The 22,332-nt window shown below is 44.2% G+C and overlaps 2 protein-coding genes and 2 long non-coding RNA genes across 9 annotated transcripts in view; 2 read left to right on the forward strand and 2 right to left on the reverse strand.

Annotated features, from left to right (window-relative positions):
* CHCHD4 (coiled-coil-helix-coiled-coil-helix domain containing 4) overlaps positions 1 to 22,332 on the reverse strand; it is a 352,177-nt gene that overhangs the window by 58,035 nt on the left and 271,810 nt on the right. The gene's annotated exons all lie outside the window — the stretch shown is intronic.
* Positions 210 to 8,603, forward strand: LSM3 (LSM3 homolog, U6 small nuclear RNA and mRNA degradation associated). The gene is made up of 4 exons (XM_032784312.2): positions 210 to 301; positions 2,631 to 2,741; positions 7,749 to 7,844; positions 8,194 to 8,603. Exons 1-4 carry the CDS (start codon positions 281 to 283, stop codon positions 8,272 to 8,274), a joined length of 309 nt encoding a protein of 102 aa, XP_032640203.1. The 5' UTR covers positions 210 to 280; the 3' UTR covers positions 8,275 to 8,603.
* On the reverse strand, positions 16,432 to 18,894 carry LOC142047869 (uncharacterized). The gene is made up of 2 exons (XR_012657150.1): positions 18,395 to 18,894; positions 16,432 to 18,362 (listed from the first exon to the last, which is right to left on the reverse strand). It is a non-coding gene; the product is annotated as an uncharacterized LOC142047869 (long non-coding RNA).
* Positions 20,140 to 22,332, forward strand: part of LOC116827082 (uncharacterized) — a 123,937-nt gene continuing 121,744 nt past the window's right edge. For 5 of the 6 annotated variants that reach the window (XR_012657146.1, XR_012657145.1, XR_012657148.1 and 2 more), the window contains exon 1: positions 20,143 to 21,906. This is a non-coding gene — a long non-coding RNA (uncharacterized LOC116827082). Of the gene's footprint in view, positions 21,907 to 22,332 lie in introns of all 6 variants that reach the window. The other variant, XR_004374208.2, reaches the window with a different exon arrangement.

Consider the following 22,332-nt stretch of genomic DNA (forward strand, 5'->3'; position numbering starts at 1 on the left):
GGTGAGGGGAGAGGCACGGCCACCCCTAGCTTCTCTCTCCACCGCCCCCGCCTGCCTGTGGAGCACACTGAGCGCCGGCTCCGCCCCTCCCGCCAGGCCCCGCCTCTGCCGGCCTGCCCCGACGAACGGCGCAACTGCCACTCTAGCCTCGCTTGGAGACCGCGCCACGCCTCCTCCCCTACGCAATGCGTGTCGTCACCATCCTCCGTTCCTACGCGCCGGCGGCTCCCCGGAGGGGCGGTAGATTCGCGCGAGAGGAGGCGGGGCTCGCGTTTGAAAGATGGCGGACGAAGTGGACCAGGTGAGCGACTCGCCCCTTTCTCACTGTTTGGCGGGAGCCACGTTTGGGGCCCGCCCCTTTTCCAGCTGGGGCCTTGGTGTGGGGTCGCGCGAGGCTCTCCTCCTCCTCCTCCTCCTCCGGGGGTTGGGTCCCTTCTCGTGGGGATCCCTCCCTGCAGCGGGGTCGCCCTCCCGCCTGGACGCTGCAGCTATCGGCCCCCTCTCTTACTCAGCTTCTCCTCTACTCAGACAGTGCTGGGATGGTTAATGAATGGGGCTCGCGGGGGACAACCCAGGATCTACCCCGCCCTTCCCCAAAGCCCTGTTCCGCTCTTTCCACCTCCCCTTTCTTCCTCACTCGCTCTCCCCTCGCTCTCCTCACTCACTTTCACCAAGCTGGGGCAGAGTGTTAGGGTTCAGGACAGGGTGTGGGGTGCTGGCTCTGCGGGGGTCAGGCTGGGGTAGAGGATTGGGGTGGAGGAGGGATTTTGGGTGCTGGCTCGAGAAGGGGGTTGGGGTGCTGGCTTCCACGAGACAGCACTTAACTTGGGTGGCTCCCAGTCGGGGGTACAGCGAAGCTAAGGCAGATTCTCTGCCTATCTCGGCCCCATGCCACTCCCGGAAGGGGCCAACGTGCCCCTGTGGCCCCAGAGGGGGGTATATGGCTCTGTGAGCTGCCCCTCTCTGCAAATACCACTCCTGCAGCTCCCGTTGCACATAGCTTCCTGCTCCTAGGCAGTGGGAGTTCAGGGGCAGTGCTTGCAGGTAGGAGCAGTGTGGGGAGGGAGAAGCGCCCTCCTGGTCACCACTGGTCCAGAGCGTGCCTCCACCACTCCTGAGTCCTAGCTCAGCCAGAGGGGGTTGCTCAAGAGTGGCATGAGATGCTTCCTTTTTCCTGGGTTAGTAAGCTAAAGCAGAGCAGGAAAAGGACAGTAGTCTTCAACTACATGAAGGGGGGGGGGGGGGTTCCAGAGAGGATGGAGCTAGGCTGTTCTTAGTGATGCCAGATGACAGAACAAGGAGCAATGGTATCAAATTGCAATGAGGGAGATATAGATTGGATATTAGAAAAAACTATTTCACTAGGAGAGTGATGAAGCACTGGAATGGGTTACGTAGGGAGGTAGTAGAATCTCCATCCATAGAGGTTTTTAAGGCCCGGTTTGACAAAGCCTTGGCTGGGATGATTTAGTTGGGATTGGTCATGCTTTGAGCAGGGGGTTGGAATAGATGACGTCCTGAGGTTTCTTCCATCCCTAATTTTCTATGACAGAATGGAGGCATGACATAAAAAAATTGCAGAAAGCTGCAGCCTTTGATATGAGGCAGACTGCATGTTCCTTATGGAACAGCAAATCTTTAACCTCTCACTGCTGCATTTTACATCAAAACTATTTCCTTTGTTTCAGTCTTTACTATGATCTTTGCTTTATTAAAAAAATAAAAATCTAACTTGAATTGTTCCTTGTGGCCTTAGTGCCATTTCAGTGCTGTTTTGTCTCCTGGAACCTTAATATTGTCAGTGTTATTATCAAGCTTAAGAGATGCATGGTTTAATGTTTCCTATTTTTATTGCAGTTTTTGTTGAAAGTGAAGCTGAAGGAATAATTGTGAAGGAATATAAAATACAGGTATCAGAGGGGTAGCCGTGTTAGTCTGGATCTGTAAAAGCAGCAAAGAGTCCTGTGGCACCTTATAGAATAACAGACGTTTTGGAGCATGAGCTTTCGTGGGTGAATACAAAGTGGGTATTCACCAACGAACCCTCATGTTCCAAAACATCTGTTAGTCTATAAGGTGCCACAGGACTCTTTGCTGCTTTTATAAAATAGAGGACACTTACCCCAGAGACCCCAGTCTCTTTGGGACAAGGACCACCATTTTGTTCTGTTTGAACAATGCGTAGGACAGAGGGGTCCTTGTCCGTGACTGGAGCTGCTAGGTGCTACAATAATACAAATAATAATTATCCATCAATGAGAACAGCATAGTTAGTGACAGTGTAGGTTCCTCTACATCCCCTGCCAAAGTATCTCAGACCTGACTATGTGTGCTCTACTTGAGGGCGAAAGATATATTTGGTTCCCTTTCTGTTCAGGTTTCTGGCCTGTCCATTAAGACTGCCAGTAAAGGGTACCAATTGTGATGGCAGTGTGGACGTACAGGACACCAAATGCTCATCCTATGGTAATGATTTTTGGTTGCTACTAGCTTGGGCTGGATCAAATAACTGACCTGAAGGTGGAAGGTACTTTATCCTATCCCTGAGAGGGAGAGAGACTGCTTTTGAACATAAAAGTTCAGAGGCTTTTGTGTATATTGTGAAAACTGCTTTTTATTTTTTTTTTTAGCAACAAACAACAAATACTGTCGAAGAGCCACTGGATCTGATCAGACTCAGTCTTGATGAACGAATCTATGTGAAAATGAGGAATGACCGAGAACTTCGAGGCAGATTACATGTAAGTAAAACACTGTGGCAAGATTTAACACTGGTGTACTTTTAACTATGAAATAGTAGATATAAAAGTCCAGGCAACTTATACTCATAAAGGTTGGTTGCTTTGTGGTATTCCATTCAAGTTCATTTTTAAGGTCTGTTTAAAGTATATAGAAATTTTTTTTGTGCCTTACATGTTATCTGAGCATGTCTTGGTATCTGAGCACCAATACCTGTAGAAGGTAGAAATTCTTGTCTTTTATTCTGTTATCTTAGAATGACAAGGTGCTGGATTTCCTTTCCTGCCATTACCAGTTGTCTTTACAACATGATGGTTTAGGAGAAATCTAGCTTAAACTAGTTTAGAGCAATGTTGCTTAGTGGATAGGACACAGGACTGGGTCTCAGCAGACACCCAGGTTTGTTTCTTGCCTCTGCCACTGACCTCCTGAGTGACCTTGGGCAAGTCACTTCAGCTCTCTAAGCCTCAGTTTCCTATCTGTAAAATAGGGATAATGATACCAATCTTTTTGTAAAGTACTTTGAGATCTGCCGATGAAAAGAGCTTTATAAAAGGTAGGTATTGAAACATTCTCTGAAAGTATTGGTATTTGGGCTCAAGCTGATGTCCTACAGAAGTCTATTCTGTATTCAGGCAACTTTCAGTGATAATGACTTGCCCCTTACTCTCACAAGTTGATATCTGTTTTTTTGTCAGTCAAAGCATCCCTCCTGAACACTGCAATGTGGTATAGTCCTCATCTTCAAAGTCCCAAACGGGCTATCCCAAGGATGATAACCTTGAAATGGCTTCAGGACTGGTGTGGTTCATGGCATGTTGCTGTAATGTGTTGGGAATGGTCATCTCTGATTAGTTCTTCGGAGTGCTACACTAGCTGAAATTCTTATGTGGCTTATTGGGTTGGCCCAGGTAAATCTAGTTTCAGTGTGCATATTGGAGATTAGGGATGTAAAAGATTAACACTGGTAAGCATAGTCTTACCGGTTAACTGCCTTAACCATTATCCTGGAGCAGGCTCAGCCGCACTCCCTGCCTGGAGTGGCCCAAGCAATGCTGGCCTGATGGGCCCCAGCCGCTTAAACAGTTAACTGTTTAAATGACATATTTTTAAATAATTTAAATGGTTAACTTTTTAAACAGTATTTACATCCCTACGGTGATGGTTGTGTGGATTTTTACTGTTCATAAATGACTAAATTAAAAGGGTCACATTAAGGCCTTTAGTATCAGAGAGGTAGCCATGTTAGTCTGGATCTGTAAAAGCAGCAGAGAATCCTGTGGCACCTTATAGACTAACAGACGTTTTGGTGCATGAGCTTTCGTGGGTGAATACCCACTTTGTCAGATGCATGTAGTGGAAATTTCCAGGGGCAGGTGTATATATGCTAGCAAGCAAGCTAGAGATAAGAGGGCTTAGTTCGTCAGGGAGGAAGCCTATTCTACAGCTGAGGTGTGAAAACCAAGAGAGGAGAAATGGTTCTGTAGTTGGCAGCCATTCACAGTCTTTGTTCAATCCAGAAGCTGATGGTGTCAAATTGCAGATGAACTGAAAGCTCAGCAGTTTCTCTTGAGTCTGGTCCTGAAGTTTTTTTTGCTGCAGGATGGCCACCTAAGGTCTGCTATAGTGTGACTATGGGTGGCCAGGGAGGTTGAAGTCTCTCCCAGTATCTCCGTGACACCACTGATTTCTCTGAGGAAACTACAATGAATTTGGTCACCTCCCGGAAAACACCATCCTAGCACCATGGATGTAGAGGCTCTCTAGACACAAATCTCACACACAGTGGATACAAGCTGTCAGGAACAGTATCCTGTCGATGCCACAGCACAACTGGCTGCTGAGCTCTGTGACTTATACTCCACACTATTTCTTACAAATTTGATGACAATATATATCTCCAGATCAGTGGCACGCTATGGGCACCGCTATGGCCCCACAATATGCCAATATTTTTATGGCTGACCTGGAACAACGCTTCCTCAGCTCTCGTCCACTCACGCCCTTCTCGACCTACGCATATTGATGACATCTTTATCATCTGGACCCATGGGAAGGAGATCTGGAAAAATTCCACCACGATACAACAGCTTCCACCCACCATCAACCTCAGCTCGGACCAATACATGCTACAGCACAGGAGGTCCCAGTTTCTAGAACGCACATGGTGCAATAGGAGTGATGGCATTAAATTCACCTATATGAAACCTACTGACGCAATTGCCTACTTCAATGCCTCCCTTCCATCCGGGCCAGCATACATGATCCATTCTCTAGCCAAGCACTGAGGTCAACAGCGCATCTGCTTACCCTTCAGAAGGAGGCAACTACCTTAGCAAAATCCACCAAGCATTTCTCAAAACTTCAATACCCGCACGAGGAAATAAGAACACGAATTTCAACGAGCAGAAGTGGTACCCAGAAAGACTCCTATGCAAGAACAAACTGAAGAAAGAAACCAACAGGACTCCATGGCCGGATCCATACAGCCCCAGCTAAACCCCTCCAACGCAGTCTATCAGGGATTACACACACATCCTGGACCATTGATCCCAACTTTAGCAGGCCTTGGGTGGGGCAGCCATCCTCGCCCACAGACATAACCTGCCAACACTGAAACATATTTCACCAAGTACTTGAGCACAGCCGCAGCCCATGTAGACGCACTCAGGACAGCCATATCCATGCACACAACCTCTAGATGCCACTTCTGCCACATTCTTACAGCCAGCGACACCATCACAGGACCTAACCAGATAGCACACCTAGCCCGTTCATTCACTTGCACGTCCACCAAGGTAATATATGCCATCATATGCGCAATTGCCCCTCTTGCTATGTACATCGCGCAACTGACAGTCTCTACGAAAAGAATAAATGGACCAAATCAGATATTAGGAATGCATATAAAAAGCTGTAGGAGAACACTTCAACCTCCTGGCAACTATAGCAACATTAAGGTGGCATCTGCAGCAAAAAACTTCAGGCCAGATATTCAAAGAGAAACTGCTGAGGCTTCAGTTCATCTGCAAATTTGACACCATCACTCTGGATTGGACAAGACTGTTGATGGCTTGCCAACTACAGAACCAGTTTCTCCTCTCTTGGTTTTCACACCTCAGCTGCTAGAATAGGGCCTCATCCTCCCTGACTGAACTAACCTCGTTATCTCTAGCTTGCTTGCTAGCATATATATACCTGCCCCTGGAAATTTCCACTACTTGCATCTGATGAAGTGGGTATTCACCCACGAAAGCTCATGCTCCAAAACGTCTGTTAGTCTATAAGGTGCCACAGGATTCTCTGCTTATTAAGGCCTTTGTCTATGTTGTTTTATGACATCTTGAAAGCTTGAAATCTGTTTCCTGTAGGAACTTTTATTTCATGAATACATAGGTGTTATGTCTTTGTACTGCTGAGTTCTACCTTGCTGGCTTTTTAATGGAAAAAGCTCATTGAATTTTCTAAGGAATACTTCAAATAGAATTACATATTTAAAGGTGGAAGTCAAGGGTCAACATTTTGTCTGTTGTTCATCCACCACGTCATCACTATGAAGTTCTATACACATGAAAATGATAGTTCATGAAAGAGTTTCTTCACTTAGAGATAGTGTCAAGGCAAAATAACCTGCAAATAGAGCAGATACCACACATTTGTGTCCAATCTGTGATCAGTGCACACATAAAACCCACACTAGGTTGCCAATCCTGCGGCCTTACTCTTGTAAGCTTTCATTTATTTCTGAGGGGATCTTGTCTTAGGTGAAACCTTCAAGATTAGGCCCTATATATAGGGTCTTACCAAATTCACAGCTGGGAAAAACATGTTATGGACTGTGAAATCTGGTCTCCCCTGTGAAATTTGGCTATTGTAGTGGAGACTAGATTTCACATAGGGCAGCTGATGAGTAGCAGCTGCTGGCCGGCAGTCCGGTTCTGAAGACAGCACTGCCACCAGCAGCAACACAGAAGTGAGGGTAACGAGGTACGGGGGGAGGAGGTCATCGCTTGGAGGGGGGCAAGGCCGGCCTGAAGGGTGGGCGAATGGGTGACTGCCCGGGGCACTTTGGTCATCCCTGTACACACACAGCCAGCTCAAGGCCCTTTTAACTGCTGAGCCTCGAGCTGGGTAGAGTCGGGGCTGGGGATGCCCCAGCCAGGGTCTCCTACTGTACGCTGGGCTCCAGTTGTTAGTCCTGAATGGGCTGAGAAGGAACAGGACTTTCTCTTCCCCTGCATGGGCCACTTCTGGGGCCAGGTCAGGCCCAGCTCTGGGAATCTCCCCCGGCTAAAGGAAGCTCTGCAGCTTCTGACTGGGAGCCAAGCTCTGAAGGCAGCACTGCCGAAATGAGGGTGGCATGATACAGTATTGCCACCCTTACTTCTGCACTGCTGCTGGTAGCAGCATTGTCTTCAGAACTGGGCACCCAGCCAGCAGCTGCCTTCCAGCTGCCCAGCTCCAAAAACGTAAGGGTGGCAATACTTCAACCTCCTACAATAGCCTTGCAACCCCACCCCTACAATCCCATTTTGGGTTGAGACTCCCACGGTTACAACACCTTGAAATTTCAGATTTAAATATTTGAAACCAATGAATTTATGATTTTTTTTAAATCATATTACCATGAAATTGACCAAAATGGAACATGAATTTGGTAGGGCCCTACCTACATAACTTTAGTAACCTTAAACTTGTGCTACTATAATTTGGTTAAAGTATGTGACAGCTGAAATAACTATTTGAAAGAAAATTAATGTGTAAAAGTAAAAGTTGTACTGCGTTCACTAGTGCCGGTTATATTAACACTAATGTTAAAATACTGGTATATTTAAGGTCAAAGCAATTGATTATTCATTAGTCCAAGTTGAAATACACTAAGAAAAGGTACTTTCATTTTAATCCGTTTGTATTTGAACTGCTTTGATCTACAAATATTTAAACACTTTTTTTGTTGTGTGTGGTACAGATTGTAAAGAAAATAATTTAAACTGGTCTCATTCTCACAGGCTTATGATCAGCACTTAAACATGATTTTGGGTGATGTTGAAGAGACCGTGACAACAATAGAGATTGATGAGGAAACCTATGAAGAGATTTATAAAGTAAGGGTTTAAATGTACTTATGGTTGAAAAAAGAAAAACGAAAAGTACTTTTTAAGTTAAATGTTTTATCGAGTTAAACTTAAAATTGACAGATGAAAATTAATTTTTGATAGCTAGATTTGAGCAGGACTTAATTTAAAGCAACTTCAGGCAAATTGTTATCAAAGTAAAAGCTACAGAAAACCTGCCTGCTAACTGTATTGCTCTGTGGATAAGACTCTAAGTTATATTTCCTCAAAACTTGCTTTTTATGAACTTCTGATGTCTATTTCTTTGAACATGAGTTTAAAGTTGATTACATTTCTCAGAAGCATTGTATAAATCATGCTTTCCTTTCCTTCCGCTTAGTCTACCAAGAGGAATATTCCAATGCTCTTTGTCAGAGGTGACGGCGTTGTGCTCGTAGCTCCTCCATTACGGGTTGGCTGAAACTATAAAGGATTTTCCCTGGTTGGAAAGCTGCTCGCTTTGAGTTAAGGCTCCTGTTCAGATCACACTTCTGTGCAAAACTCTGTGCATATTTTTATATGATATTGTTGGTTTGTGTTTTGGTTTTTGCACCTGCTTGGCTTGTGAATCATTGAAAATAACCGACAAAAATGATGAAAGGATGGTGTGAGACAGTTTAGGTTTTGAAGAGTAAATTTAAATGTTATAATACAGGTGTCTGTCAAATCAGTAAATTAATCTTTTCCGTTTTACAATCTTGGCAATTCCTGAGTTCTGATTTTTTTAATAAATATGGTTTATCTTTTGGATTATTGATTTGTCATCATTTTTTGGTATATAAAAAAATAACCTTTTCAACATGCATCATATTTACAAGTTACAACTTATTATGAAATTAAGTGAACTTATAGTTATTTTATGGAGTAGGTTAATACTTTTTTATGTTGCATTACATCTTTGTTTTTGCTAAATTTCAAGGGTTGCTGCTTGTAGTGACTCTTTATACAGGGCACTGTTGTATCAGGCAGACAGAGGTAACTGTTTTGTGCCTAGTCTCTTAACATGTGTCCTTGTGTACACACATAGGGTTCATGATTTCTAAAGTATAGAGTCTTCTGCTTTACACTGAGACAGCCCTAGTAACTATTATCCAAAATCAGTTTTGACAAGATTTGTTGTCTGAATATCAACCATTTGTGTTGACCCAAATGCATAAGTAGTCACCAATGTCTTGCAGTCTATTTGGAAGGTGTGATTCTGGTAGCTGGTGGGAAGCTGCTTTCTTTAGACTCTTAAACCTTGCAAGCCCCGACACATGGGAGTCATAGCATCTGTGTCTGAAATTGAGGCTTACTTTAAGCCACAATGCATAGCAGATTCTGCAAGACCGTTCATCCCCATCTGTAAAATGGGAATCCTGGTACCAACCAAATTTGTAAAGCGCTTTGAGATCTACTGTTGAAAAGTTTCAGAACAGCTTCCGTGTTAGTCTGTATCCGCAAAAAGAACAGGAGTACTTGTGGCACTTTAGAGACTAACAAATTTATTTCAGCATGAGCTTTCGTGAGCTACAGCTCACTTCTTTGGATGCATAGAATGGAACACACAGACAGGAGATATTTATACATACAGAGAACATGAAATAAATTTGTTAGTCTCTAAGGTGCCACAAGTACTCCTGTTCTTTTTACTGTTGAAAAGGACTGCCTGAAAGCTCGGTATCTATGCAATTTATAATGAGTTATAAAATGCCAGCCATCTGATTGGGTATATTTCCCATTTCAATAAATTTCTCTGGACTAGATTGAGGATGCTGGTTCTGTACTATGCCTGTTTCTGAAATAGTGCACGTTTAGCATTTTAGTTTATAATAAATGCCAGCACAAGCTGCTGTCCTGAATAGCTTTCTCCTAGAAGAGAAAAAACCCCTCTTGATCTACAGTACTGCTAGTTTGTGTGGCCATAGTAGTAAGAGTGCCAGATGTGTTAGACTCTACTTCTGGATTTGTATTCTAAAAAGAGAAAATGCTGCCTTTTATGCCAAGAATGATCAAGAACCTCCACATTGCATTTGGTCTGTATGGTTTTGCTCCCCATATTTCAAGAAAACCTGGGTAGAAAGCCAGTCATGGCAGTGGTCTTCAACCTTTTCGTCTGGCAGGCTCCAGACGAAGGACCGTGGTGGTGGTCAAGCATCCGTCAAAATGCCACCGAATTTCGGCGGCGATGCCTCTCGATGTTGCTTGTCAGCGGCAAGCAGCGTCATCGAGAGGCATCGCAGCCAAAATTGGGGACCTCTGAGTCATGGTTTCAGTGGAATACCTCAACTTAACTTTTCTGTATGTTTCATAATATGAGGAGCTCTAGTATGATTTTCGTACGTTTACAGTGAGAGATGTATCTTCAACTATGTGAAATGGAAACAATTGCTGAAACAAAGTTCAAATTACTGCAGGTAACTACAGTGTATTAATTATCCCATTTAAAAAAGCCTTCTGTTGAAAGCAGTAGAACTTTTAGAATGTGATGTAAAAAACATGCTAGGTAAGCAAATTGTTCCAGTCATCTCCACATGTAAAAATAGTTAATCCAAGAATAATGCTTTTGTGTTTAGGCACCTCATGTAGTCTTATATGCTCTCTTCTACTGAAGGGAAAGAGAGCAGAACAAGGTTGGTGGAGCAGGGAACCAGTGACTTCGTAGCAAGCTTCCCTCTCAATTTTGTGTTTGATTATTGCCTTGGAAGCTCTGCTGCTCTGTCAACTCTGTTGTGAGGTAAGGAGAGCAGCTGCAGTACATGACCTACATTCATATCCACGCACGAGTTAATGCTGTTCAAGTTGCACTGACTCTCATTCGCTACCTATATCGCCTTTGATGAGATGTAGGGCGCCAGTGGCACCAGAGTTCCTTCGGATGCTCTGCTCCTACATGCAGTTGTGGAGAGCTCCTCTTATGAAAGAGGCTGCAGCTTCCTTCTACTACTGATCCACAGTGGAGGTAATATGCCCCATCCACTTTGGTTTTCAAACCTTTCCTGCCTTGAGAAACTCATTTCAAGGAAACAGATAAACCTCATTCAGCACAGCAGACTAGAAAATGCCCATAACATGTAAACATTTAACCTTCCTCACATAATAGCTTCTTCTGGTGCAGTGCAACTCTGCCCTATTTCTGTCTGCTGCTGGTATTTAATGTGGTGTTTCAAAACAGGTGCAGCACTTCCTGTCAATTGACCCCAAAAAGCCTTTACTCCATAGGTGAGGTGTGGGATGGGTATTAGGTTTACAGCTACTTCTTCCCTCATGGCTATCTCTGCCTGTGATTTTTCTGTGTAGATTAATTTGAAGCTGATCTTTGAATTTTAACTCATTCAAAACACTAGATGGTGCACTGTTTCCTCAGGTTTAAGCTTGGTTCACCTTGCCTGATTTTATCAGTGATGTGTGTTTGAGCTGTACCTATACTCCTCAGATTAGTCATGTGTTTTTAATTTAAAACTGCCACCAAATGTGATCCTAATTTACTTATGCTGAGCAGCAGAGTTAGACATTCAAATATGTCTTGATATTTACATAGGCACAAATGACTTCAGGGGCAGAGTCAGTATAAAATGGCTTAGTACATTGCCTATGAATGCAGGGCACTAGTTTGACTTCTATATTTGGGGGGGCAGCTCCAGTCAGCCAATGGGACACATGGGGGGCAAATTCTATGGCTGCCCAAGGTTTGGAGTTCAGGATGAGGGGCAAGGTCCCTTCCCACTCCCTCTCTCTCTCCCTCCCATGCCTGCATTATGTCTGATTCAAACTCCCACATCCTAGCTGGCTGCTTTGCTAATAGCACAGGTGAAACAACACCACTTAAAAAAAAAATTGTGGTTAACCGCTCAGCTGCTGCTGAACACTCCTTGAAGAACAGCAGCACAGAAAGCATGCATGTGCCAGTTGTGCCTATCACCACCATTGACTTCAGTATTCTGTAGAGAATCAGCCTTGATGTGATTAAAGCTCAGCATTAGAAACAGGTCAAGCTCTGAACGTACATATATCCAGTTCTGTTTAAAACATGACAAACACTTGTTATTTCCAGTTACAGTCACCATATTATTCTTTATTTTCTTTCTGAGCCAATGAAAGTCACTTGGATCAAATCTGGCTAATTGAAGGAGGAAGGACCAGCATTAAATATTCAGTTTGTAACTCTTACCTACAGACAGATTGTATAGGCTATGTTTTGGTTCATGGAGTTTCTCATTCTGTATCTAAGGTAGGCTCTGTTTCTACACCATGGTGTCAGAAATATAATTAAGGTGGGGAGGGGCAATGGGTAGGGTAACTGCATGGTAGTTTGGGTGAGCTAAGCCTGTTACCTCATTATCATGGCGTGATTGCTACTCCCTGCAAAGGAGAAATTTGGCTTGAATAGTAAGGGTATATACTACAGGTGGGTTAATGTGCTGCAATCGCAGAGCTATGCAGGGGCTCAGGCATGGAATAGCAAAGGAGAAATGTGCATGTCATCTACAACAGGGAAGTTTGCAAAGCACTTGGCTACACAATGCTGTGCTCCAATTTTCTAAAGAGGGTGTTCCTTTTATATACTAAACAAAAAGAATGGGAAAAGCAAATAAAAAGTTCAAATGAAAAAAGATAATATATAATTGAAATTTTTATGGGGGAGGAAGTGGGGAAACAGATGAGAGTGAAAGGAAGGGACTAGATGATGTGGCCTGGAGAGGAAAATAAAGCATTGAAGGGAAGAGGTGCAGTTAACTGCTTCTGAGGTAAATTTTGCATTACTACCTAAATATATTTGAATGAGAGAAGGACTCACTTCCAAACTTTGGAACAGAACCACCTGGCCTTTTGGGAAAACGACTAACTGCCTCTGGGGGCAGAATAAGTTATTTCAGAAAATTCTGCCTAATCCTGTGAAAAGATTTGGTGGTAATCACTTATTCATATAAGCACTTTCTTCCGGGCAAAATTCTCTTCTATTATCCACAGGACTTACCTTGACTGCACCATGCATAGAGGATAATAGGATAGTGGAATCTAAGCCTGCTGTGTGAATCAGAAGGGGGAATTTAACCCTTAGTGCATATAATGCTTTATAGCAGGGATGGGCAACTAGGGGCCATATCTAGCCCCTCAGATCTTTGGATCCAGCCCATGGGATTGCCCCCCACAGTGCTGGGCCAGAGCCCGAAACCCTCCTGCACCCTGCCCCTCAACTTCCTGCCCTAAGCCCCCTGCCTGCACCTCACACCCTTCCTGAACCCCAACTCCCTGCCCTGAGCCCTCTGCCGTATCCTGCACCTCTTCTGCAACCCAACCCCCTGCCCTGAGCCCCCTCATACACTCCGCACACTTCCTCTGCCCCAATCTCTTGCCCTGAGCCCCTTCCTGCACACCACACCCCGTCCCGCACCCCAACCCCCTGCCTTGCATACAATTTCCCCACCCAGATGTGGCCCTTGGCCCAAAAAGTTTGCCCACCCCTGCTTTATAGTCACATAATACGCATTTGTATTGCAATTACTAAAATAGTTTAAACTTTGAAAAGAAAGCATTAACTTTATTGGACCCCAAATTATAGTTTATTTCTGGAGATATTTGAAATATTTTGCAGTGGGCAAGATCCTCAGCTGCAGTAAATTGACGTAGCACCACTGACTTCAATGAAGCTTTATCTGACCCTTGCAAGCTAAGAGTCTGGCCCTATAACTTTTATGTAGATATGCTGTTGTATAGTTTAGATTGTGAACTCTTTGGGGGCACAGAGCTTGTCTTTGTCTAATACCTGATACAGCCGTAATGCTATATAAATTATAATTCTGCATCTCTGGTTTCTTAAAATTTAAAACTAATTTTTCATTATTATTATACTTTATTCATCTAACACCTTAGCAACAGAGTGCTTTAGAAGCATAACTTCCTCCAGTCATAGCCAGTTGAATCATGTAATCCAACCCCCTGCCAATACTTTACAATATATTCTCTAATAATTGCCTAGTCCACTTTTTAAATGTCTCAACCAATGGGGCTTCCGCCACTTCCTTGGGGATATTTTTTATGGACTGACTGTAATCACAGACTTAGCCAGTGGCACCATATGGCTCCTCATTTAAAGGTACTCCATGGCAGCCCTGGCTTGTCCTGGGCTCCCAGTACCAGGCCATTTCTCTCCAGCTGCTGCATGGAAGGGGTCGGGGGAGGTGTTCTCTTGGGGGAGGATCTCTAATTTGGGATTGGGAGGTGCAAAATCTTATTAGCTGTCAAGGGTGCAAAAGCATTAAGGGATTTTTTATCATTCACTATCTAACAAACCTCACAACTGAGACACTTTCCTTGCTATTTTAAATTTTTCTTTGCTCTAATTTCATTTTATGATCTTCTTTGGGCAACACAATCACCACAAATTCCACACAAATCATTACTCCAAATGTGTTTGTGAGTGCATCGCTCAACACCAAACACCACAAAATGCGTGTCTAAAATTTTGTAACGAGTCACTTAATGGCTTCTCCAATGCACTCTATGTAAATCACAGAGAACCTTGATTAAAAACAATTTTTTGTTGTTGAAACTGAGTCTCCTTTATAAACTTTCTTAATTCAAAAGGCTTACAATTCTGAGCATCAGCCTAGCTGTAGCTGTGTATCTAGATCTTCCTCCAGACCTTTCAAATTATGATTGTAGGGAAAAAACTTGAACCAGGGAAAAGGTGCATTAATTCTTGAGCTGCTGTTTAAATTATCTCTGCATCAGATGACTCTGACTTTGTCATGTTCATCCTTAACAATTAATTTCTATAATTATGTTTCTTTTTAACATCGTAGAAGTGACAGTTTGTTTTTCTTTTCTTTACATAGTAGTGACACAGATTAGGCACAATTAAAGGAACATCATTTAATTTTTTTTGCCTCTGATAATTGCTGTGGCTTCCATCCCAGGCTGTGGATCTTGCAGTCAGAAAGTCTGTGAAATGATTTGCTATGTTCTAGATCATCCAGTTCCGAGACTTTAAAATAAAATTGCTACCTCTCCCAGGTGTATAGATGTTGCGTGCTTCTGATAAGCAGAATTCTGGAGAAGAACTGAGGTGTTAACAATAAGCATGGAAGCTAATCTGATTTGTCTTAAATTGGATATGTTTATGACACATTCCTCCAAGCTAAATTTTAGTTGCCTGCTTAATTGAGGCAAGAGAGAAAGTTCCAGTGCAAACCAACAGAAGATACTATATTAAAATTAAACATAGTTCTATAAAAGGTCCCTATGATGTACTGGTTAGAGCAGCCGTAGATCGGGGTGGGCAAACTATTTGGACTGAGGGCCACTTCTGGATGGGGAAATTGTATGCAGGGCTGGGGCAGGGGGTTGGTGTGTGGGAGAGGGTGCAGTGTGCAGGGAGGGGCTCAGAGCAAGGGATTGGGGCAGAGGAGGGGTGCGGGGTTTATGAGGGGGCTCAGGGAGGGGGTTGGGGTGTAGAAGGGATGTGGAGTGCAGGAGGAGTGCGGACTACAGGCGGGGGCTCAGGTCAGGAGTTGGGATGCAGGGTGTGGCAGGGGGTTGGGGTTCAGGAGGTGTGGGAGGGGGCTCAGGGCAGGGAGTTGGGAGGCGGAGTGCAGGTTGGGTTCGAGCTCTGGCCCGGCATTGCTTACCTAAAGCGGCTCTGGGGTGGCAGCGGCGCCCATGGGCCAGGGCAGGCTCCCTGAATGCTTGCCCTGGCCCTGGCCCCGCGCTGCTCCAGGAAGCTCTGGGGGCAGGGGTACAGGGCTCTGCATGTGCTGCCCTTGCTGTGCCTCCAGGTACCTCCCCCAAAGCTCCCATTGGCTGTGGTTCCCCATTCCCGGCCAATGGGAGCTGCAGGGGGGGTGCTTGGAGGCAAGAGCAATGCACGGAGCCCTCTTCCCCCCCCTGGCCCAGAGGCCGCAGGGACATGCTGCTTGCCGATTCTAAGAGCGGCACGGGGCAATCCCACAGGCCAGATCCAAAGCCCTGAGGGACCAAATGCGGCCCGCAGGTTGTAGTTTGCCCACCCCTGCCGTAGATGATCACTATTGCCCGTTGCTGGTGTAATTCAAACCTGCTCAAGTGTTATGTTGCTTTCTAATGGCTGCTCTACATGTATGCTAAATGACGTAATACTGGTAAATGGAGGTTCTTATGGTCAAATGGTAAGGTTTGTGGCAATTGCTTGTCTTGGCTTCAATCCCCAAACCACAACTGTAATTTTAAATGAAAACCGTTGTGGTTGCAGCCCACAGATTTGACATCCTTTAGGCGTGAGTGCTTCAGTCACTCTTTAATCCAAGAGCCAACTACCATGTCTGTCTTTTCTTTCATGTGTGATAACGTGGGTGAGGTAATATTTTTATTGGATCAACTTCTGCTGGTGGAGAGAGAGACAAACTTTTGAGCTTACAAATTTCAAGGGACCATTCAAGGTGAAGTAGTCGCAAATGCCTCTCCAGTCATAGGGGGAAATGGGGGGCGGGGTGGGAGTTTGGAGGGCAGGGGTAAGTGGATTATAGATTGTTGTAATAAGCCATAAATCCTGTGTCTTCATTCAGTCCATGATTTTTAGTATCCAGTGTAGCAAGGCACTTCCTCTGGCTCAACGAGCTCAGTGTTTCCCTCTCTGGCAGTGAGGTCTTGGGGTAAATTGGTCTCCACTCTGGACAGTGTTTACTCTCCCACTTGGCAGTTTATTTCCCAATATTCTCCAGAGAAGCTTAGGATGGGCTTGAGGGAATGCCCCTCTGCCAAAAAAAAACCCAAAAACCACCAATAAAAAACCAAAACAAACAAAACAAAACAAAAGGAAACCATTTCCAACTGAAGGCAAGGGAAAATACCTTTCCCTCCCCTAACTGAGGGTGAGTGGCCTTGCTATTGGCCCTGGGGTGCCAGCCCTTCCCCTAGACAGTCAGTCTGTTTTGTAGCTTCCCCAGTAGGGAAGAGAGCAGCTTCCACTCTGGAGTAGCCTTTCTTCCGTCTTGCTACTAGCCCTGCAGCAGCTTGTCTTGCTATCCCCCTCGCTCACCTGAGGAAGAGTTTTTAAAAGGTCTTAGACAGCCCTTAATTGGACTCAGGAGTCCTGAATTGGCCTGAGGTAATCCCTTCTCAACTTATAGGGGAAAGGGCCTTTATCATTCTGGGGCTAATATATATGCTTTCTACCACCCTCTTATAGCTGTCCAGCCTGACTTTGTCACACTAGCATCTAGCCAAGTTATGAATTTAAGCTTCCAAGCCCATCTTTTGAAGGTATTGTGTAGGATGAGAATGAGAGCTCAGAGAGTGATTGCTGTATGAAAAGCATGCACCCACAGGTGATATGGTGGTTATGTCTTTTATAATTTTTCTGTGTGAGTTCATTCGAGAGCATAGTGATTGTCTTGTTTCACCCGCATAGTTGTTCTCCTTCTGCAGCTGGTGAAACCACAGCACAAAGAGATGAAGTAACTTGCCATAGGTCCGAGTCAATGTAGAAAGCAAAGATCTGCTGATTCCTGATCCAGTGCCTTATCCACTGGCCCATGCTGATGTGTCCTTTAGTATAATGCAGCATCTTGTAATCTCTAATTTCTATTTGAAAAGGAGGCAATTCCTTCACCTTATTCAATACTAGTGATTCTCTTGTCTAATTAACACGGAAGAGCTTTTAAGAAAGTAAACAAAAACATTGAACTAATCTCTCTGGCTCCTTCTGTTGTAGCCAAAGGCTATAAGAGTGTTGTCAGCTGCAGCATACTCTGTGTTGCAATGGATGTAGTCATTCATTTGTGCTTCTCACTCTTCTGACTCATAAGCAGCCAAGGAGGGAGAGCAATCATAAGCATCAGTAAGCACTTGACAAACATCTGCATATTGATCAAGTTTCTATGGACACTGCATTGATTTCAAAGTGATGTCTGATGGAGTGGGAATCATGGGCAGCCTAGATCTATCACATTAAGCAAATCTCTGAAGCTCTATTTAAACTATATAGGTAAGATACAGCTGCTTTCTCAATCTGAACATAATATTTACGCACTGAAATGCAATGCATGAGGCTGGTCTGACGTTCATGGGGCCCCAAGCAAAAGCAAGGCTTCAATCTGCTGTAGTGTGGAAGGGAAGGAATTATGTAACAAGTTGCCTTCTCTGATCCTGTTGCTAAAGAAGAGATCAGCCAGTAAATTGCCTCCCCAGTCGCTTTCTGATACTGAAAGAGAAGATGAGGGAGTGAGAAGTGTCAACTTTCTTTTAGCTGCTCCAAAGGGAGATGTGACCTGCCCCAGAGTTGCAGAACATGCATTGAACCAGCTCTCAGATTGCTTGGCTTGTGCTTAAAGTAGCCCTTCCCTGTGGCAGCAGCCATCATAGCTCGTTAACACTTCAGCCTTTTAACACTTTTTTTTTCTGGTTATAGTTAATGATGGGTGCAGGGCCGGCTTTAGGCCTATTCCACCAATTCCCCCAAATCAGGCCCCACACCTAAGAGGGGCCAGTGAGAATCCCTTCTCTGGCAGGAGGTGCCTTTTTAATTTTTACTCCCCTGGCGGCGCTCCGGGTCTTTGGCGGCACTTTGATGGCGAGTACTTCACTCGCTCCGGGTCTTCGGCGGCGGGTCCTTCAGTGACGCCGAAGATCTGGAGTGAGTGAAGGACCCGCTGCCGAAGTGCCGCTGAAGACTCGGAGCACCGCCCAGTGAGCACAAGCCCCAAGTGTTGGGGTTCTTTTGTTTGTTTATTTGTTTTTTAGTCATGCCTGCTGGGACCCCGTCGAAACTGTTCAAATTGGACCCCACACTTCCTAAAGCCGACCCTGGATGGGTGAACCTCTGAAGCCGTGGCATTTCAGTTCCAAAGAATATCCAGATTTTTGGAAGCCTCTCTCAGCCTCCAGCTTGGAAATCTGGCTCCCTTGCAAGAGCCATTGATACTACACAGAGAGATTTCTTGCTGCTTCTGTTCTTGTTAGAGATAAGGCCAACCCTCCCTCCCACTCACACACCTACCTGCATTTTGGGGAAATTTGAAATCAAACCAAATTTTGCCACTTGAAACCACAATACTGAGGGTACATGATTTAAAAAAAATGCAGAAATCACCAAATGTGTTTGAGCTTTAAAAATAAATTGTTCAAATTAAGTGTGGGGTGAAGGTTCAGGTACGGTATTTTTATTTATTTCATCCAAACCTACTCACCCATCTCTAGTTGCAACAGAAATGTGAAAATCTTGCAGCAAGATATTACAAACAGAGCATGAAAATTTATGATGTAAATGGCCAATTTGCCTTGAGCACTTTTTCTCCTCCATAAGGCCTTGTTGCATAACTGTTCCCTTCAGTGTGGCTTTTGTGTTTATGAGCTGGATATTTGTGAGGAATTAATCAGAATATTTTCCACTTTAAGAGACCAACAGGCCCTTGGACATTTTGATAGGTTTGAGTTTGAGGCAATAGCAGGCAGAGTAGCAGGGGCTGGTCTCCATTGGGTCATTAGCCTAAGGGCTTGGCTACACTGGAGAGTTGCAACGCTGCAACTTACTCACCGTCCACACTTGCAAGGCACATACAGTGCTGCATCTCCCTGGCTGCAGCGCTGGTTATACTCCTGCTCTGCCTCGAGTATAAGGATTGCAGCGCTGGTGATGCAGCACTGCTCCGCAAGTGTGGCCACCAAAAGCACTGTAACCGGCCTCCAAGGTATTCAGAGGTATCCCAGAATGCCTGTTCAGCCACTCTTCCAGTTTGTTGTGAACTCCGGGCTCCCGGAGCTGCTTATCTAAAAAACAAACACAGTTCATTTGCTCCAGCAGAGGCAGGCAAGGGAATTTCTTTGGAATGTTCACAGTTTGCTTGAGGAGAGAAGCAACATGGCGGGGGGTGGGGGGGGAGTCCATTTTGGAGCAGCTGCTTATCTGGTCTGAAGGCTATTTAGGAGTGCATAATTTGCATTTAGTGAATAAGAGGGGGTGGAGGAAGGGGTCAAAACTTTTTAAATGATTGAAGCTTGGTGCTGTGTATCTTCCAGTCCTTAGAACTTGCAAGGCTGGGAGCCGACACAGCGTCAGCTCCAAAAATCCACTCTCTCTGTCTCCCCCACGCTCCCTGTCACACTCCACCCCGTCCCTCTCTTTTGAAAAGCACGTTGCAGCCACTTGAACGCTGGGATAGCTGCCCATAATGCACCACTCCCAACAGCGCTGCAAATGCTGCAAATGTGGCCACACTGCAGCGCTGGTAGCTGTCAGTGTAGCCACACTGCAGCACTTTCCCTACACAGCTGTACGAAGACAGCTGTAACTCCCAGCGCTGCACACCTGCAAGTGTAGCCAAGCCCTAAGTTTCCTGCAAATAAAGTTGTGGTTTTTTTGCGAGTTTGCATAAGAATGGGGTATACTCTATGTTTTGCTACACTGCAAGCCTGATGCTATCTGGCTTAGGGCAAGGGGCAGCAAGATTGTCTCACCTCTTGCTTTGGTATTAGATCATCCTACGGATAGAGACAATTCCTGACCATCACCTTGTACTTTGGAGGGGTTTCTTCTCAGTTTTACATTGCGCAGAAGAATGTTAGAGTAGAGTAGCAGCCAGTTTACAGAGATGACGAGTCCTCATGTGAATAATAATACTAAGGAATTAAGCACACTTCATCTGTAAGCATGAAAGCATTTTACAAAGGTAAGCCTCATTATCTCAGTTTTTATAGATGGTGTAAATGAAGCACAGAGATTAAAGGACTTGCCCAAAATCACATAGTGAGTCAGTGGCAGAGCTGGGAGTAGAACCCAGATCCAGTGTCCATAATTGGCACCACACTGCCTTCCTCAAGAGGAGTCCCACTGAGTTTTACATGTAAGGGCTGCATTATCAGGTCCTGTATGATTCATTGTGGGATTTAAAGGACCTGGAGCTACACTCCTTACAAATTACGGAAGCCATGATTTTGTATTAGAGCTTCAGTTGTCACCCAGATACCATGGTACTGGGTCCAAGGTTGTTCAAGAGCTCGCCCTGCCTATTTTGCAGATCTCTTGTAAGGTAACTGGTCTGTTTTGGAATCAGAACTCTGAACCTCAATTTTCAAGTGTTAATTTGTCTATCAAAAGTCTGTTAGTGGTGAAACTTGTCATGCAAATGAAACAGCAGAAAATTCTGCTTCCAGCTACATCTGTCTGGATTGTGCTGGGCAACCCTTTCTCCTCCACTTCTATACATCATCTCTAACTAGCCCCATGCAAAAGAGAGATAGGAAGAATGGTAAGAGATCCTCAATATGGCTGCATCAAGAGCTCTTTACAGACCTGAAAATAAAAAAAATAATAAAGTGGAAACAATGACAATTGCTAAGAATGGGTATAAATGAATAGCACAAGCAGGTAAGGACAAAATCAGATAGGCTAAAGGCAAAAAAAGACTTACAACTAGCAAGGAAAAGAATAGGTTCTATAAATACATTATGAGTAAGAGAATAATGGGGGAAAGTGTAGGTCCCTTACTTAACAAGGGAAAGGTTGCTAATTACAGATCACATAGAAGATACTGAAGTGAAGTGCTCAACTTTGCTAAAAAAAATTAATGAATTAATGATGACCCTATGCTTAGCACAATTAATATTAACAAGGGAGAAGAATCTCACCTCAAAACAAGGAAAGAACAAATGAAAGAATACTTCGATAAGTTAGACGTTCTTAAGTTGGCAAGGCCTGATGAAATTCACCCTAGAGTATACATAAATTAACGGAAGCACTCTGAGCCGTTAGCAATTATTTTTGATAATTCATGAAAGACAGACATGGTCCTAAACAGGGTCATCGAAAAGGGGAGAAAGAGCACCTTGGGAGTTACAGATCACTCAGCTGAAGTTGGAAAGATACTGGAACAAATTATTAAACAATCAGTTGTTCAAACATGGAAGATAAGTAATAGCTAACATGGATTTGTCAATAACCAGTCATGCCAAACTAATACAATTTCCTTCTTTTACAGAGTAACCACAATAGTGGATGGAGGAAGCAGTAGATGTGATACAACTGAACTTTATTAAGGCTTTTTCAAACATAGGCAAAACATTCAGCATGGAAAACTGCAACCTGAATGGTTATAATTTGGTAAAGTTATAAGCTATTGAAAATAATTTATAATGGAAAGTGTTAGCCACTTTGAAAGCTATTTACATGGCAGTCATGTCATGGAGTGCATTGTGCTAGGCACTGTATGAAACGAACAAAAGCTTACAATTTAAGTAGAGGACAAGACAAGAGACGGCTATAGACTGGAGATCAAGGAAACAGTATTGGTCAGCATGGTAAGCACTAGTCTCAGCATACTAGTAGCCTCGCCATTTTTTGTAGGCATCACAGAAAACGAGAGTTTTAAGGAGGATAACGAGGTCATTATCCTGATGTTTACAGTAAGCTCCTCCCAACCACAAGGAGCACACATGACATTCTCCTAAGCAAACTAGGGAAATATGGGTCTAGATGAAATTACTATGAGGTGGGTGTGCAACTGCTTGAAAGATCATACTCAAAAAG

Source organism: Chelonoidis abingdonii, chromosome 17, assembly GCF_003597395.2.
Source record: "Chelonoidis abingdonii isolate Lonesome George chromosome 17, CheloAbing_2.0, whole genome shotgun sequence".
Taxonomy (NCBI): domain Eukaryota; kingdom Metazoa; phylum Chordata; order Testudines; family Testudinidae; genus Chelonoidis; species Chelonoidis abingdonii.

What these genes read in the sequence shown, in the direction of transcription:
- LSM3 (XM_032784312.2), top strand. Translation starts at nt 281, where the DNA reads ATGGCGGACGAAGTGGACCAG. An exon ending in TGGCGGACGAAGTGGACCAG is followed by an intron (nt 302 to 2,630) that starts GTGAGCGACTCG and finishes TTTTTTTTTTAG; the next exon opens with CAACAAACAACAAATACTGT. An exon ending in AACTTCGAGGCAGATTACAT is followed by an intron (nt 2,742 to 7,748) that starts GTAAGTAAAACA and finishes TCATTCTCACAG; the next exon opens with GCTTATGATCAGCACTTAAA.